Here is a 19,296-nt window from a genome sequence, read left to right as displayed (position 1 = left end):
TAACAAGTAATAATGGTTAAATGATTTGGTTTGAAATTATTATTATTTAAGATTATTATATATATATTATAAAACTAAGAAACATAATTATTATGACTACATTTTATTCACTAAACTTACATACAAATAATTTACGAACTGTATAGACAGAAGTCGTGAAATTAATATCGATGTAATCGCTATATATGTTTACCATCTTGCACAGCCTAGGAATAGGAGAGTTCGCTCCAAACATACATCATACAATTTAGTGCAGTATACTAAACAACCTGTGAGTATACTCACATTTGATGCAGAAATTCCTAGAGATATTACTTTGTTAGGTGCAAGAACCCTCTGGTTCAGTTCAGTTTGATTGATCTTATCTCAAAGATACAAAACCTCTCATTACATGTATGTTACATTTCACTGTATGTTAAAGGTGAGAGGAGATATAGTGAGCGGGCTGGAGTTAATGCTTATATATCAAACACGACTCGTAACATGTCTGAAATTTACTGGAAAGCTTGAAGAGGGGACTTATCCTCAGTGCCGAATTTGAATTATCTATTTAGAACATTCTCCGAGTTAGAGATTGCCCCAACTCCTCTAGCGTGCCATAATCGAATATTAGGAATCAAAGTGCGTCTGCAACCCGATCACTTATGTGATGCTTTACAGCAGATGTCTGATAATATTATGTATCGAGTAAATGAACTTCAGACTCTGATCATGCCCATGGGTGATGTGTTGAAGAACAAACCAAAACATAGTACAAGCACCAGACACAAGTTCAGGATAACAGGGACCAAGGGAGATCTTAGGGCACAAGGGCCATCAGCTATGCTGGGTAGCAGCTAGTATTATACATAAGTGCTAGTTAAAATAATGCTCACATTTTTCTTTACATAAAATGTTGTTAAGTCATGTGGGCCGTGAGCGTCTCTCAGCTATAGAAGATATTCCGCGCCTGCCCTATATTGAACCTTCTATCTTGGAAACTCCTCCTCCATTAATGGAGCCCCATTATTTTGGATGATTGTAGTTATTTTAGTTACTCTCATTTTGTTAAATTGAGTTATGTCTCAAGTGATTGTACATTTTGTGAATATATAAATTATAATATTCTTAATATGGTTCCGTATTTCATTATCCATAGTAAGTTAAATTGCTTACGTTATAATTATTATTTATTGACGAGAGCTTGAACGAACTGGAACATTTGAGCAGACTATGTCAAGATGCCCTGGGGTATCTGAAGTTCGAAGACAGGTGAGGACTCGATAATCATAAATTCCGGACAACTGTTCTACTTCTGGAAGGGTGACCAGTTGTCCCAGGGTTGCGTCGTATTCCTTGTCCACAAATGTTTCGTCAGCAATGTGGCTTATGTGGTCAGTGTGTTGACTAGGGAAGCGTACCTGAAATACTCTGAACGGTCATGGTCGCTTGGAGGGCAATCGAGAGGGCTATGCTCGCAGTTCCATGAAAGATCGAATCAGAAATGAGGAGATCCGTAAGAGAGCAAAGGTCACCGACATACCCCAAATATATCGAAACTGAAGTGGCAGGGCAGGGCACATAGCTCGACGGACAGTTGGCCGTTCGGGCAGTATAGTCCTCGAATAGCGGCCCCGTTCCGGAAGACCAGTGATGGTAGCCCACCCACAAGATGGATTAATTTTCTGGTCGAGATCGCCGGAATAGGTTGGATGAGGGCAGTGCAGGACCAATTGTGGTGGAGATCTTTGGGAGAGGCCTTTGTTCAGCAGTGGACGTCTTCCGGATGGAATGATGATGATGATGAATGATGATACAAAACATACATCTACCTAAAATTTCGCGCCGACCCTATATTGAACCCTGTCTCTTGGAAACTCCTCGTATATCAGGCATTGTCTCAATGGCTACAGCTCATTCTCCACCTAAGTAAGTTAACAATTCGAGTTCGAGTATTGTAGTTTGATATATTTTGAAGATCTGAGAATCGGTTGCATCTATTTTTTATCCCCCATTTTTTTTATTTTACTTTATCCCTTTTACTGGTGGTGGCAATATGTGTGCCACCAACTTTTTTTATTTTTTTCTCATTTGGCAGCACTGTGATTTAAAAAGTACCATCTGTGCGTGAAACGGAACGCATCATAGATCAGATAAAAAAAAAACCATAGACACATCTGACATCTGTCAAATTGTTGTTGGTTGGTGATTTTCATTTGTTCGTGAGTTTACGTTCTTTGTGCAAATCCAAGAAAATCTTCAAATTGCGACGTGGTGACGGTAAAATTTTGTTTTTACTGTGTAATGTATGATGTGCTAGTAAAGTTTCGTTACATATTTCAAAGAACGAATGACTAATTGTTGATAAAATTGGCTACAAACATGGTGGCAATATATATGCCATTATCAGTTCACGTCGCGCGCGATTTCTGAACATGCCGGTGATGTACCGGTAATGGCATATACGAGGGGCGGTCAAAAAGTTCGCGGAATGGCGGGGTTGGCGGGGGTGAGGTCGCTCCTCCAGGTAGCCGCTACTTGAGTAACTCATAATTACTATATATGCCAATTTCTAGCCTAATTGGGTCATTAGCTTTCGAGTTACAAACGAGTGAACAAGTAAATCGGGAACAAACTAGCCACTATGGAGAAAATTGAACATCGCGCCGTCGTAAAGTTCCTCACCAAACAAGGAAAAACGCCTCAAACTATTTTGCAAGAGATGTTAGCTGTTTACGGAGACTCTGCTCCTGGTAAAACCATGATTTACAAATGGCACGGCCTTTTCAAGCAAGGAAGGGAGTCAATTGAAGATGATCCTCGACCTGGACGGCCCATTGAGGCCACTACGCCGGAAATCATTGAAAAAGTTGAAAAACTTGTATTGGAAGACGGAAGGTTGAAGAAGAAACAACTTGCAGCATCAGTTGGAGTATCAGAAACCACAATTTTAAATATTCTTCATCAACATCTTGGCATGAGTAAAGTGTGTTCAAGGTGGGTCCCGAGAATGCTCACGCCGCTGCAAAAACGTGAGCGCGTCAACTGTTCCCGCGAGTATTTGGACCGCTGTGGAGAAGTTAGGGAAGAAATTATGGCCCGAATTGTAACCGGTGATGAAACTTGGGTTCACCACTATGAGCCTGAGTCAAAGCAGGAGTCGATGCAGTGGCACAAAAAAGGCACACCACCCCCAAAAAAATTTAAAGTGTCGCAATCGGCCGGAAAGATCATGGCGACTATTTTTTGGGATACTGAAGGTATTCTTTTGATCGATTATAAAGAACGTGGTGTTTCTATAACGGGAGAGTACTACGCTTCCCTATTGGACCGATTAAAAGAAGCTATTAAAGAAAAAAGAAGAGGAAAACTGACAAAAGGTGTACTCCTTTTGCACGACAACGCGCCCGTTCACACGAGTCATGTTGCGACGGCTGCCATTCATCGATGCGGTTTTGAACAACTACGCCATCCACCCTACAGTCCAGACCTGGCCCCTAGCGATTTTTATTTATTCCCAAAGATGAAGAAAGAGCTGCGTGGAAAAAAATTTAGAGACGATGATGAAGTCAAGTCGGCGATTTCGGCGTATTTTGACGCCCAAGACAAAACCTATTTTTTCGACGGTATTAATAAGTTATATGCCAGATCCCAAAAATGTATTCGTGTTAAGGGGGAATATATTGAAAAGGAAAAATAACATAATGTATCATTTCATCTTTTTTCCCAGTCATTCCGCGAACTTTTTGACCTCCCCTCGTATGTTGCCACCATGTTTGAAGCCAATTTTATCGACAATTAGTCATTAGGTTTTCAAAATATGCTATTTTTCCCAGTATTTATGTCGCTTAACATTTTTGCTATTATATTAGATTTTCATGGTAACCAATTAGTACTTTTTCTCCATTTTTTAGACGAAGAGTAAGCGAAACCTACCTTTAACAGACAGCGAAATAGAAGATGAGCTTGAGAACCTGTTCGGTGTACCAGATGGCACTATATCTGAAGACGACGAAGAAGAGTCAGATGCCGAGGGCTCTAAGAATTCAGACTTGCTTTCTATACTAGTAGGTGGCGATATTATGCTTGGCTCGGCAGCGGAAGAAAGACGAGAGAGTCCCGTCTTAGCACATTCACATACTCTGATTGATCAACCTTCTACATCCAGGGCAGTTCATTCTCCGTTGGAAACTGAAAGATATCAGCCACCTGTACGTGTACCGGAAGAGAGAGAAATTACAAACCTTTCAGATTTTACTTCTTCATCAGATGATGAATCAGACGCTGATGAGATAGATTGGAAAAAGCAAACTTGGCAACAAAGTCCTAACTTAGAAAGTTTCGATTCTTCACCTTTACGCTCTAGCAGAAACCTACCAAACAGAACAAGACCAATAGTATATTTCGAGCAATTTTTCGATGAAGAAGTAATGAGCAATATAATGTTACAAACAAATAAATACGCAGATCTACTAAATGCACGAAACTGGAAACCTGTAACAGTAACTGAATTGAAGGCATTTCTTGGCATCGTAATACAGATGGGTATTCATGTTATTCCCGCCATCGAGGACTATTGGTCAAGTGATACACTATTACATGTAGTAGAGATAGCTGAAACTATGACATTGCAAAGGTTCCAAAAAATATTGAAATATTTACATGTCAATGACAACATGACAATGCCGAGCCGTAATGATGAAAACCACGATCAATTATATAAGTTGCGGCCGCTTATCGATCGGTTGAACAATCTATGTCAACAGAATGCGACGACATCAAACTCACAGTCAATAGATGAGTGCATGGTAAAATTCAAAGGTCGCTCTAGCCTAAAACAATATATGCCCATGAAACCCGTGAAAAGAGGGTATAAAATATGGTGTAGAGCGGACAGTGATACAGGGTACTTGTACCAATTTCAAGTTTACACAGGCAAGACTGAAACTACAGAGACAGGACTGGGAAGTAATGTTGTAAAATCACTATGCGAACCCTTATTGAGAAATGGGTACTCTGGTCATATGGCCTTTGATAACTTCTTTTCGAGTACTGGCCTCTTGCAAGATTTATACAATCAATGGGTTTACAGCACAACAACGATTCGAAGCGATCGCGTAGATTTACCTATTTTAGTAAAGAAACCTGAACAGACTGTAAACAGAGAAGAAGATCAGAGGATCACAGAAGCTGCTAAAAGATCAAGTACTAAGCTAAAAAAACTGAAGAAAGGAAAATGGAAGTGGAGAGTCAAGGGGAACGTAGGATTTGCTGTTTGGAAAGATACCAAACAAGTGAATGTTGTAAGCACAGCATTCCATCCGAAAGAAAAAAGATTTTGCAACAGAACTCAAAAAGATGGGTCAAAGAAGTCTATAAAATGCCCTCAGCTTACACCAGAATATACAAAACGGATGGGTGGTGTGGATCGTTTCGACCAGAAAAGGGCCCAATATGCCGTAGGTAGACGAAGTCGCAAATGGTAGACACGAATATTCTATTTTTTGATAGATGTTGCAATAACCAATGCGTTTATATTGCAGAAAACGAACACCCGAGTTCACAATGTTATGAGCCTAAAAAAATTTAGAATTGCTCTTTCAAGGGAGCTGGTGAATAACCAAACCTTTAGAAAAAGAACTTTCCAATCGATGTCTAAACATATAACCAAAAAGATACGAGTGGACGAAAGTAATGAAAGACAGAAATACTTTATGGAGGACCTGAGGAAATCAGATTTCAAAGATTAGGAAAACACTGGCCTGAAGAAAAAGACACCTATAAGAGATGTCGCTACTGCAGCACCAAAGTAACTAATAAGAGGTCTAAAATAGAATGCGAGCGGTGTAAAGTGGCACTATGCATACATCCATGTTTCAAATTATTTCACCAACCGCAAGACGAAAATCAGTGAAATTACCGAATTCCAGAGCAGTGGTGGCAAGAATATTGCCACCGTGTTTTTTTCTTACTGTGAATATTTCTCTCTCACATACACACACACTCACATATACACACACACATTTACCTCTATCCTTTGGAATTTCAAGCTTTTTAGTCCCTGTGTAAAAGTAGAATCCTGGTGACCAGTAATACAGGTATTTTATTACCTACCACAGGCACCAGCGATCCACAACCAAAACTTATGTATCCCCTGTATTTTTAAGTTTTCGCTATATTGTAATTTTGGTTGTTGGTGAGAAATAAAAGTTATTATTATTATATGTTTAATTTTTTTTTCTTGAACAAAAGTTATTAAACTGCCCATAATGGTTATATAAAATCAGTTTTTATTTCTATAACATAAAAAATGCATCTACCAGTTAAAGGGTTAAATGGCAATACAAGGTTTGCGGGGTAGCAGCTAGTATTATACATAAGTACTAGTTAAAATAATGCTCACATTTTTCTTTACATAAAATGTTGTTAAGTCATGTGGGCCGTGAGCGTCTCTCAGCTATAGAAGATATTCCGCGCCTGCCCTATATTGAACCATCTATCTTGGAAACTCCTCCTCCATTAATGTAGCCCCATTATTTTGGATGATTGTAGTTATTTTAGTACCTTGTACTGTCATTTTGTTAAATTGAATTATGTCTCAAGTGTTGAACATTAAGTGAATTTATTAATTATAATAACGCCATACAATACAGCGAGTGCAGAATGCGTGCGCTAGATTTTGTTGGAATATTCCTCCCCGTAATCACGTTACACCATACCTCAAAGAGGCAAAGGTACTCAAAATGGACGGAAGAAGGCATTTACACCTTGCTGTGTTACTTTTTGGCGTAATTGCTTGGAAAACACCAGCATACTTATATCAAAAGTTAGAATGGCTTGTACAGTATAATGCTTTCAATATGGATACGAGGTCCGCTTTTCGTATATTAACTATTTCTTGCCACCGCACTGCTCGATTCTTGTCTCGGCCCCCGCGCCGAGCAGACTACTACACGCGTCTGTGCTCACGCCCCGCTACGCCGCCACGCTACGCCCAGTGCTACGCTACGCAGCTCCGCTACGTGTGGTACGAGGTATACTACGCCAAGTTCGACTTGTTACGTCGAATTCGTTCCGGCCCGCAGCTTGTTTACAGCAATTTTTTATTGTAGTAAGTGAGTTGCGTGTCATCGCGGTTGAGCTGAAGGATACCTAACGGTGACAACTAACTCGGCTAACGTTGACCCGGTGCGTTTCTCAGGCCTCCTGACCTGAGAGAAACCGGACGACCCGATCCCATTGCACTTGGGCTTTCCCAAGGGTGACGGTTCGCGGCTATAACCATTAGGGATAGCCGCGCCACTTCCAACCCCCGTTGCTCCCTGCCCTCGGCGGGAAGGCTTCATCAGTATGGCTCCATCAGCGGACCCTCGCAACGCCCTTATAATCCAGATTGCGGCTTTGCTTAAAGCCGCAAATATCCAATTCGACCAGTCTCTAGTCGATAGCGTCTCCTCCGTGGTCAACACTCCAAGTCAGCCCCTTGCTGACTCTCCCGCGTCCCCCGATGAGCCCTCCGCTCACAAATCTACTTCCGAGGACATGGAGTTCTCCGACTCTGCCTCCTGCGGCCGAAAGCGGCCAGTCCAGTCCTCCTTTGAGGACTCTGACAACGGAACCGTCACTGGCTCCGTTGTCAACACCTCCCGATGTCCCTCTGGTGAACCTTTCCAACTGGTTCAATCCAGAAAGAAGCGCCAGTCCAAGCGCTCAGCCACCACGTCGGATAACGTACTCTCCGCGGCAACCCCTGTCCCTCTAATGTCTCTTGACATTAGCTTGCCCGAGGTCTCTGTCACCTCATCTATGAAGCCAGCCACGCGCTGCACGCCTGTCCTCCCTGCAAATAAGCCCCCACCGCCTATCTTCATACGAGACAAGGCAAAGTGGACTTATGTTGCACAGCTCTGCGCCGACAAAAAGGTGCAATACACCCGAGCTACAAACACGGGTGAAGCCATCCGCGTAGTCGTCCCGACTACGGAGGACTTCCGAGTCCTCACTCGCCTCCTCACTCATAAGAGTGTTGCTTACCACACCTATGCGCTCCCGGAAGAGCGCAAAGTGAAAGCCATTCTACGTGGCGTCCCGTATGAGCTCCCCAGTGAGGTCATCCTAGAGGACCTGCCCAAGCAAGGGTTCAAGGCCGAGGCTGTACACAAAATGTACCGCCGATCCGGCAGGAAATACCCACTGGCTCTGGTTATCCTTACCAATGTCCCCGAGTCGAGGGAAATCTTCAAGAGAGAGCTCATCGTATGTGGGCTCTCAAACATCCGTGTAGAAGCTCCACACAGACGGGGCTTCCCAGGGCAGTGCCATCGCTGCCAGCTTTATGGCCACGCAGCTGCAAACTGCTCAGCCCCGCCTAGGTGCGTCAAGTGCCTAGAGCCTCATACAACCAAGGAGTGCAAACGCACCCGCGATGCGGAGACTCCTCCCGCTTGCGTCCTTTGTGGGCAGGAAGGACATCCCGCGAACTACCGCGGATGTCCCCGCGCCCCTCGTCCCTCAACATCGAAGCCTGCTAAGAAGCAGTCTTCAAAACCAGGGCCACCTCCGGCCACTGGCACGAACTTCCCTCAACTGAGGAAGAGGACAACCGGGCCTTTACTCTCCACTTCTTGGAGACAAGCAGCCCCGGTCTCCCAGACATCCAATGTCAATTCCCGCCCCGTGCAAGTCACCCCGAGTGGCCGTAGATGGGCAACACCTACTCAACCAGACTCAGGAGTGCAAAACCCCCTGAGTTTCTTGAAGAATGGAGAATTCGATATTAAAGAATTCAACATTCTCGCCAACAAATTCAAATCAGCTAGGTCTCCACATGAGCGCCTTATTGCGATGATAGAGCACCAAGACCTGGTGAATTCTATGTATTAATGTCCCAATCGCGTAACGCTTCATCACAAAACATGGGGCGAGTGAAGCCTCAGGGGTTTCCTTTACTATTTCGTGGATGGTCGACAACCCAACACGGAAGTAGAAACTGAGAGAAGAGTACGAATGGCCAGTAATTACATACCTGCAAACAAAGAAAAACAATACAATTTATGTTAATTAAAACCTGGTTAATCTGTTAAACCATTTACAAATAAAATGTAATAATCAGTAAATTTATAAAGTTACATTCTCCTTATATTTTTTTTTGCAGGAGACAAACTGAAGGAAAAATGGCATCAACTACGTTCCAACTACATGCGTGTCAAGAGAAACGAAAAACACAAACCCTCTGGATCTGCGGCAAAATCAAAAACAAAATGGCCTTACTATGATTTGATGTCATTTTTGGACCAATTTTCAGAATCAAGAGACACTTCTGGGAATGTACAACAAGAATCACTCAACCAGCCAGAATTTGTTAGTGAACTTCAGGATGAAACCCCAACCCACGAAGACATACTTACAGCGGAGGAGAATTTTGAAAATAGTTTGGCTGCAAATACAGAACAACCAGAAACTTCAAATCCTACAGTCAATAAGAAGAAGAAATTTACGAGGAAAAGGCAAGCTGCAATAGATGACATCGATTCCCAGTATTTGAGTGAATTGAAAAAAATTAATTCATCTCGGCTGGACGACAACGACCCCGACCGGATGTTTTTGTTAAGTTTGCTACCATTGGTGAAAAACTTGACTCCTGCTGATAACGTGGACTTCAAACTTTACTCATTACAGTTTTTGAAAGGAAAACTGAATCCAACGTCATCTGGCCACAATGTCACCTGGCAGTCTCAGCCGACTGAAATTGCATGGTCTGAGTCTCATAGCGATCCAACTTCTCCCGCTTCATCAACTTCTATTGCCACCTCAATGCATTACATTGATCCTGAAAATGGGAGACCTTCAGCGCCACAGCATTTCAATAATTATACAAATATTTAATGCAACTTTCAAATTATTGTAATACGTATGTTTTTCTTTAAAATAAAAATATATATACAGATTTTGTTTTTTTTTTTGTTTTTACTTTTACGTCCTTTATTGTGTCAGGATGACTAATAAGACGGGACCTATCGTATTTTACGTGGAATCCGAGCCACAGCCTACAATGTCTGTTAAGAAACCATTTAGGAAATAGTGCGGGGAGCTTGGGATTGAACTCGGCACTTTTTTCCCATTGATGGTTGCCATTAGAGACCGGTAAAGTTTTTCACGCTTTAACGATCTCAGCCATTGTGGCCTACATATACAGATTTAATTAATTGATTTTAATAATTATACAAATATCTAATTCAAGTTTCAAACGATGAGTGTATGTTGTTCTTTAAAATAAAAAATATATACAGATTTAATTAATTGACAGTTGCGAGACAAATTGCGAGTCGTTCCTCGGCTGTGATAGACTTTCTATAATTTGTATCCAGTTTCGAGATTTCAGGTCCCACCAAATCCAGCAGTATTACGAACAATTCCTCACTCATTCGGAAGAAGTCATAGAATTTCTTCTCATCATTTTGTAGGTCAGGATTTAAATGATGAAACATACCAAAATCCGGCCTTTTCCTATTTATGTGATGTATTTTCTTGTTTTCTGTTTCCGCCGTTGCCTCCTACGAAACACTATTGCATTTAAAACAACTGCGTCCATGATGATAGCTCAAAAGCAACTAAAAGAAGGAAAACAAAAAGAAGATGAAAGGATTTTTATAGATTCAGGTTGATTCAGCTGGTGTGAAAGAGTGGAGATGACGAATCAGATTCAACTTGATTCGGAGTGATCGCAGATTTGAGCTTGCCGGTCGGCAGAGAGAGCGCGCGTGTTCACTGCAGTCATTTTTCGTTTTTATCAACGCGCGATGTAATTTTTTACCTAATTTCGTAAGCTCATAATTTCAGCAAATATTACTGTTTGGAAAAGTGGATTAAACTAGGGGAAAGGTGAGCTATTTTAAAATTATTCATATTAAGTTACAATATCCAATAGTTTTTATAATTTTCTTAGCAACAGTATTAACCTAGAAATACACTCAGCGGCACAATTAATCGCCCACCCTTTTAAAGTGGCAAATTATGATGTTATCGCAGTTGTAAGTTATTGGGCATAAATAAGTCAAGTGTGAAAGAAATGTAGTGACGAAAAAATTACAAACTACCCACCTAACTTTGTTTTTTTTTACGCATAAGTTGTGAATAGGATAAATATCGAACTTCGTCTCATTATCGTTATCGTTGCCATACTGCTTACATTGCTTCAGTGGCATTAAAAGTAAACAATTTGAGTTTGTTTTGGTTTCGTTACTTAAAGCTAGTGTTTGGACATCACAAACATGCCATTTGATGCTAATTCAATTCTCTTATCGACGAAGGGTTTAGTCAGCGTTACGTGGCGCGGAAGCTTGGTGTCGCACGTACCACCTAAAGGGATGCAGTAAAACGGTTCCGGGAAACTGGCTCTTATGAGCGAAGACCAGGACAGGGCCGAAAAAGATTCACCTCCGCTCGTGACGACCGATTTCTTGTGACCAATGTTCTAAGAAATCGGTTCACTATAGCTGTTGAGGCACGAAACCAACTTCGTGAGGTTCGCAATGTTCAAGTGAGTGAAAGAACAGAGAGAAGAATACTAAGAGAGAATGTCATTGGAGCTTTTCGACCATCTCGAGTGCCAATTGCTCGTAGGCCACCGGAGAGAAAGACTTCGTTTTTCCCGAGAGCACGCCGAATGAAATATGGAACAATGGAAGAATGTTATGTTTACTGACGAGACAAGAATATGCTTGCACGGTCCTGACGGTCGCCAGCGTGTATACCGACGCAACAATGAAAGGTTTGCACCATGTACTGTTGTGGAAACAGTAGGTTACCAAGGTAGCTCTATCATGATATGGGGCGGCAATACTAAAGCCGGGTACTCATTAGCGAACTGTAACCGTAACCGTTGTATGCATTGTAACCAAAAAGTATAGTGTGTACGTGGTTCGCTAACCTGCTGCGAGCGGTACGCGTGCGGTTTGCAGCGAGCCGACGTTTACGACGTACTCACTTCTGAATTCGTAACGTTGAACGTAACTGCAACTGTTACGGTAACCAAAAACATACTGTGTACGTGGTTCGCGAGCCTGCAATGAACCAGCTAATTCCGAGTATTTGCGATGAGTGAATGGTCAGAAGAGAAATGTCTTTCGCTCATAGACGCCTACAGGGAACATAGTGTACTATGGAACCCTAAGGACAAAAGTTATTACAAAAAACATTTGAAAGAAGATGCCTGGGCTATAATCGGAGGTTTATTGAATGAAAGTGGACAAACATGCAAACAAAAAATGTTAATTTATTGGCTTCATTTAGAAGGGAAAAGATGAAAACTAAGAAATCAGTCGGAACGGGGAAAGGTTTGTTTGTCACACCAATCAAATTATTTATTTATTATTTATATTTATAAATTGTTTATTGTTATAAAGTTTTGCATCTTACTGTTTTAACATTTCTTACTACAGGAAAAGACGAGATTTACGAAAGTAAATGGTATGCATTTAAGGTGCTAGGATTCCTAAATGATCGTTTCACACCTCGAGAAGGACTTGAGGCTGGAGACGCTAATAAACAGGTGGGTAGATTTTTGCTATCTCCGTTTTATGCATACATATCTTGCCATGGTATTTTACCTTCATTCATAAAATAATTTGCAAGTCCTTCACGATTTTCTTTAAAATTTGCCGCTGAACGACGAGCAATGGCGTATAACGGACGAAACGATGTTCCTTCTGCTTCGCTTCTCCAAGCTCCCGGTATAACTTCACCAGTCTCTGTGTTTTCATTATCATAAGAGCCTTGGGGTGTATATACCGAACATGAGGACGAACGCCTTAGAAAGTTGTGCAGAAGCACTAGGGTCATTACGATCGTTTCAACTTTTTCTGGCTGCAGTAGCATTGGTTTTCTAAGTACTCTAAAAACGCTAGCAAGAATCCCAAATGCATTTTCGACCACTCTTCGGCTTCTTGATAGCCGATGGTTAAAAACTCTTTCTTTTGATCTTTTCGGATGGGTGCCTGCGTATGGTTTCATTAAATTTTCTCCCAAAGGAAATGCTGCATCACCGAGGAAGTAGAAGGGAAGTAGCCTGTTTCGATTTTGTAGGGATACGTGTTCCGGTAAATTTAAAGATTTCTCATCCATCATCCTTTTCAAACTACATCCTTGTAGTACACCGCCATCCGAAATTCTTCCTTGAGTCCCAATATGTACGTACATAAAATTATAATGTGCATCTACAATAGCCATCAATACGATGCTAAACTGAGATTTATAATTGTAATATTCCGCTCCAGAATTGAATGGGCACTGGATAAGAATATGTTTACCATCGATAGCGCCAATTACATGTGGAAAGTGTCATAGTTTCTCAAACTCTTTGCTGCATTCCAGCCATTCTTTACGATTTGTCGGCATCTACAAAAAAAATATTTTTTTCTTATAGATGAACACACAATTTTGCTTGCAGGTTGAGGAATCAGAAAACACGGACGAAAATAATGCCAACAGTCCCACTACATCACTTGAGCCTTCCAATTAAGAGCTAAAAGCAGATCCCAAGCTACAAATGCTAAAAGAGGCCTTTGGCATCTTCAAGCATACGGCAAATAAACCACAACAGGACACAAAAAACGCAATCCAGCAAGAAATAATTTGCAAATTCAATAATTCCACCTTCGCACGACACGCCACAAGTTGCACGACCGCCACCATCTGGATGTGTGGCGGTCCTCCACAGTGCGGTTTTCAAGGAGCTTTCTCCCTCGTACTACAAAGCTATGGAATGAGCTTCCTTGTGCGGTGTTTCCGGGACAATACGACATGGGTACCTTCAAAAAAAGCGCGTACACCTTCCTTAAAGGCCGGCAACGCTCTTGTGATTCCTCTGGTGTTGCAAGAGAATGTGGGCGGCGGTAATCACTTAACACCAGGTGACCCGTACGCTCGTTTATCCTCCTATTTCATAAAAAAAAATCAGATCGTTATGCGTGCTGATCAAGGCTATTACAATACTATGCCAAATTATGGTTATCGTGGTTATACTACACAAAACCAACAATATTGATGCCCATCAAATTCTTCCAGCGCTTCAAATAACGAAACTAATTATGTAGACTTAAACACAGCAGGCCCTTCTTCTTCCTATAACACCCCGTACTCCCCCCCACACAGTAACAATAGCCAATTTTCATCAGATATGAATTTTGAAGACTTTGTTTAATTCATTTAATTAAATAATTATTTGTGTTTCAGTATGTATAATTTATTTTAATAAAATAATTACCTTGACTTGTTCTTTCAATGCTCCTATCAACGCCTGACACACTTCTAGTATAATCGAGCTTATGGCTTGTTTGGAAATACGAAAGAGGTATTGCAAACTTGTAAAAGAATCACCAGTAGCTAAATATCTCAGCGTCACAGCTAATCTGTCTTGAACTGTCACAGCTCCTCGAAATGAAGTGTTTCTTCGTTCTATTTTGGGGCCGATTAAATTAATTAAATATTCAAAATGTGTTGCACTCATCCTTGTGAAATTTTTGTACTGATGATAAGTAGATCACTTCTTTCCCCATACATTCTATGAATCCACCATCTTCGTGACCGTTTATGATCATCGAGTAAGACATCTATTAGTATGTATGCTGCACAAGCGAGAGACACTTCGTCCGACATCGCGGACCTACAAATCAACACTGCGCAAGTGCGCAGATCCGGCTCGTCTGGCCTTCTCGTACACACTAGAACCTGGTTACTGTATCTGCTTGGTTACAGTTACGGCGCGTACACATAGAACATCCGTTTTACAGGTCCGTTTAAACGTATATGTTATTAGCGTATGTAGTTGTATGAGCGAGTTCATACAGAATACAGTATTCCGGATCCAGTAAAAAATACTGATCCGACAAAATAAGCAGCAATCCGTTTTACAGGTCCGTTTAAACGTATATGTTATTAGCGTATGTAGTTGTATGAGCCAGTTCACACAGTATTCCGGATCCAGTAATACTATACTAATCCGTTTTATCGGATTGAAACCGCACGAGGCTTTGCACGGGGGTGCGCGGGGTGCGATGTGCTACACACAGCCGCCATTTGCCGGTTTCATTCCTAGAGTAGTGCACGTGTCCAGTGCTATCATAATCATGGCAAGCAAGGCGTTTGAAAAATATGTTGAGCAAGAAGTTTTGATAAATTGTGTTGAAAGTAGACCAGTTCTTTGGGACAAAACACTGGAGATTTATAAAGATAAAATTGCAAAAACCGCAGCTTGGCGCGAAATATGCGGTATTCTAAAGGAGGATTTTGAAGCTATGGAACAAAAAGAAAGACAAGAATTTGGTAAGTATTTATTTTATATTGTAATGGAGACATTGTTTTTTATTTTAAATAGCTTCATTCTGCCAAGAAACTGACCCAGATTCGGACACGAAATAGTTTTCGAATTCCGTTCGAACTGAATTTGCAGTTCGACCACCTCGTAGCGTTTCATCATCAGGTAGGCTATTGAAATGAAATGCTTCAGATTCGGATGTGTTGCCATCCTTTAAGCCCTCTTTTTCCCTTATAAAGTTGTGTAGAACGGTACATGCCTTAACTATCCATATAGCTGTTGTTTTGTTGACGTCTAGAGGCCGGTGGAATACTCTCCACTTATAAGCAAGAATACCAAATGCACATTCAACGTATCGTCTAGCTCTGGTCAAACGATAGTTATATATTCGCTTATTTACGTCTAAATGCGTCCCGCTAAATGGCCTCATTAAATTTTCGTGTAAACCGAAACCTTCATCGCCGATTATGACGTAGGGAACTCTCGTTTCTGAGCCTGTTATTAATGGGCAAGGTTCTGGTATTTGTAAACTGCCATCTAGCATAATTTTCCAAAATGTCGACTCCTTGAATATTGATGAATCGCATTCTTTTCCATACGACCCAATACTAACATATAGAAAACGATAGTTAGAGTCTACGATCGCTAATAATATGATGGAAAAAAAGTCTTTGTAATTTAGGTACATTGAGCCACTTTTTGCTGGTTTTCGAAGTCTGATGTGTTTACCGTCCACTGCTCCTAAACAGTGGGGAAAATTTGCTTTTGTGTCGAATCCATTTGATATATGCTCCCATTCACTCACTGTTGTAGGAAGTCGCATAAACTCGTCATTCAAGTTGTTCCATATGCATCGTGTAACTTCCTTAATAATGTTGCTTATAGTTGACACACCGACACGAAAGACGTAATGAAGTTCTTGAAATGTACACCCAGACGCTGCATACCTAAAAAAAATAAATTAATCAATTACTATATTATTACACATATATTGACTTCCCATACAAAGTAACGTTAGTGACTGTAAGGGTTTAGTTTTAGTTAATTTTGTCTATTACTGATTATGTATATGTCTATGTTTCGTAGAGGTACTTCTCTATGGTCAGACTATTAAAGATGGCTTGATGAATAAGTCTTGTTTTATTATAAAACTATAAAATATTATAGTGACCAACAAATTTTGTATGGAAAGTCGAAATTTTTATGAGAGTTTTTAGCAAAGTCGTAAATCAAAACTCATACTTATACAGGGTGTTTTTGACGTCATAACGCAAACTTCGCGAAAAGGCTACACTTAATGCCACTAATCAAATTGTGAAAGTCATTCATCTCGCTAATGATCGGTTACAGAAATTGTCATTTTCGAGCGCGCAATGTATTGTGAACACCGCGATTTCAACGCGCGATAACGTACCTTTGACCACAGAACAATAATGGACTAAGCAGAATAGCGGCTTCTTTTGAGAAAGCGCGCGCAATCCAAAATGTTCATAGTGGCGCAAAATGAAGTAATAATAAGTATTGTTTAGATTTTAGCTAGAGGCGGTACGAATAAAGCGCACGGCTCGCGACTTTTGTAAAAGTTCAAATGAAAGGTCATCGTTCTGTGGTACGATGACCTTTCATTTGAACTTTTATAAACAGCTGAGAAGACACCATTTCTAGTTTTATTTACATTGCTACTTTTAGTGAAAGTAGTGAATTAATTACTTTTTTATTAAAAATCTCATTGGGTTAGGTAAGAATAACGATTATGAAGAGTCTAAAGTAAAAAAAACTCCAAAAAAAATGAAAAAATTAGGAAAAAACCGACGAAAAATTCCAACACGGGGGGGTCCAGAATCATGTCCTGGAGCCATGGTATCCGTTTGTGCGTCGACGTGCCTAACACCCTGTATATATAGTACATAAATAAAATAAAATTAAACTGAACTGAACTAAATTATAAAATTACCTAATTAAAATAAATTGATTTAAACATTAGTAATACTTTTTTGCTTCCCATTATTTACTGACCGATTAGTTCTTGCACTGTCAATTTGACTTATCCACTGACCAATATGGTAATTAATTACTGACAAGTCTATTCTACCTTCTTATTCGCCTTTCACTTACTAAGCTATTGACAACCATCTTATATTATTATTTACTTGCTTCAGGAAAATATGTTATAAAAAAATGGAATTCGACTAGAGATGCCTGGATACGAACATTGAGTGAGAAAAAGAAATTGAAGAAATCTGGAGCTGCTGCCTCAAATACCAAGCCTTACAAATATCACAATCAAATGTTATTTTTGAAAAAAGTTGTCACCCCAGGTGATACACACGAGAACGTCCCTGCTAATGACAACATCACGGAAACAGTAGAAAGTAATAAATACAACGAAGATGAACCTGATCAGATTACGGAACAAAGTGGTAGTGACAGACAAAAGGAAAGACAAAATTTAGCCCCGCCGCAACGCAAGGCAATCAAAAGAAATGTGAATGAAGTAGACGCCAAAATGATTGAATACATGAATGATCAGTTAAAAAAAAGTAAAAATGAGTTTGAAGATCCCAATTTATCGTTCTTCAAAGGTATTTTGCCGCAACTGGCTTCACTTAATGGCGATCAAATTTTAGAATTTCAGTCTGGAGTGATAAACCTTTTACAAAATATTAAAAGTAGAAGATATGGTCAGTCAAACTACGAGTGGCCTCCATATTCACAAAGTTCTAGCACTCCTCACTACCACACCCAAGGTTATTTTAGTAGGCCACATCATCTTGACTCTACACCATCAGTAGAAGGTTCGCCATCAGTAGAATCTACATTCAGCCAGGAGTCAGACTTGCCAGATCTGTCTATGTTTTGAAATAAATCTTCATTTTTGTAAACCTTTTTGTCATTTTAAATTTTAATTGATAATAACAAAAATTAAAGTTCTTACCTTAAAAATATCGCTAGTTTTACTTCAGGGCACAAGCTTTTCCTCCAGTTTGTGTCTTTCTTTTTTAAATCCTTTTCTAATCGTTTAAGAAGGTCATCAAAAGTAGACGTCGTCATTCGGAAATAAGTAAAAAATTTAGATTCGTCTTCTTTCAGCTGACGCACAACAGCACCACGACAAAATCTTTGCCTTAATAGTGGATGTATCCAATAACGCCGGGGCTTCCTCCGCCGCAGACGACGATAGTACCAATACAACACGACAACGTCCATTCTCGTAGAAAGTAGGCGATACACTGAAGAACGAAAGTCCAGTAGCGTCGGATCTGTTAAAATCGGTCCTGTAAATGCTGTGTGAATATTACCTCCAGTAGCGTCGGATCTGTTAAAATCGGTCCTGTAAATGCTGTGTGAATATTACCTCCAGTAACGACGGATCAGTTAAAAAGGATCCTGTAAAACGGATGTTCTATGTGTACGCGCCCTTACAGCTCGCAAATGAGTACGCTCGGTGAAAGCGCTTGGGCGACGTCCTGAGCCTAATCGGTAATAAGCGTACACACTAGAACCTCGTTTGTAACCTGCATGGTTCGGTTTCAGCTCGCTAATGAGTACCCGGCTTTACGAAGCACGCACCGACTTGGTTATCTTCGAAAGAGGTGGAATAAATTGCTCAGAGGTATGTAACAGAAGTGTTGGAAACTCAAGTAATGCCATATGCTCCATTCATTGGCGAAGATTTTTTATTAATGCAGGACAAAGCTCGCCCCCACGTTGCTAGAGTTGTTACCGCGTACCTGGATACCGTCGGCATTCGAAAATTAATATGGCCATCCCAGAGCCCAGATTTAAATCCTATTGAACACATATGGGACAATTTAAAAAGACGTGTTCGAAACCGCATACCAGCTCAAAACCACCATAGATGAATTAAAACAATCCGTGATTGAGGAGTGGCAGAACATTCCACAACAACAGATCAAAGATGTCATCGACAGCATGCCAAACCGTTTGATGGAAGTCATGAGGGCTAGAGGTGGAAATACGCACTATTAGAATTCATTTATTCA

The 19,296-nt window shown here is 40.6% G+C and overlaps 1 protein-coding gene across 1 annotated transcript; it reads left to right on the top strand.

Annotated features, from left to right (window-relative positions):
• The first annotated feature begins 14,739 nt into the window (after nt 1–14,739).
• LOC126973361 (uncharacterized) lies at nt 14,740–18,237 on the top strand. Its single transcript, XM_050820594.1, has 2 exons — nt 14,740–15,300; nt 17,452–18,237. The coding sequence occupies exons 1-2, from the start codon at nt 14,931–14,933 to the stop codon at nt 18,150–18,152; spliced, it is 1,071 nt and encodes a 356-aa protein (XP_050676551.1). The 5' UTR covers nt 14,740–14,930; the 3' UTR covers nt 18,153–18,237.
• The last annotated feature ends 1,059 nt before the right edge of the window (nt 18,238–19,296 follow it).

Source organism: Leptidea sinapis, chromosome 29 (assembly GCF_905404315.1).
Source record: "Leptidea sinapis chromosome 29, ilLepSina1.1, whole genome shotgun sequence".
Lineage (NCBI taxonomy): Eukaryota > Metazoa > Arthropoda > Insecta > Lepidoptera > Pieridae > Leptidea > Leptidea sinapis.
The sequence above is the reverse complement of the archived record's forward strand: the minus strand, read 5'-3'. Positions and strand labels throughout refer to the sequence as shown.

Coding starts and splice junctions, on each gene's coding strand:
- LOC126973361 (XM_050820594.1), top strand. CDS start 14,931: ATGAGCCAGTTCACACAGTATTCCGGATCCAGTAATACTATACTAATC. Junction 15,301..17,451: donor AAAAGAAAGACAAGAATTTG/GTAAGTATTTAT, acceptor TACTTGCTTCAG/GAAAATATGTTATAAAAAAA.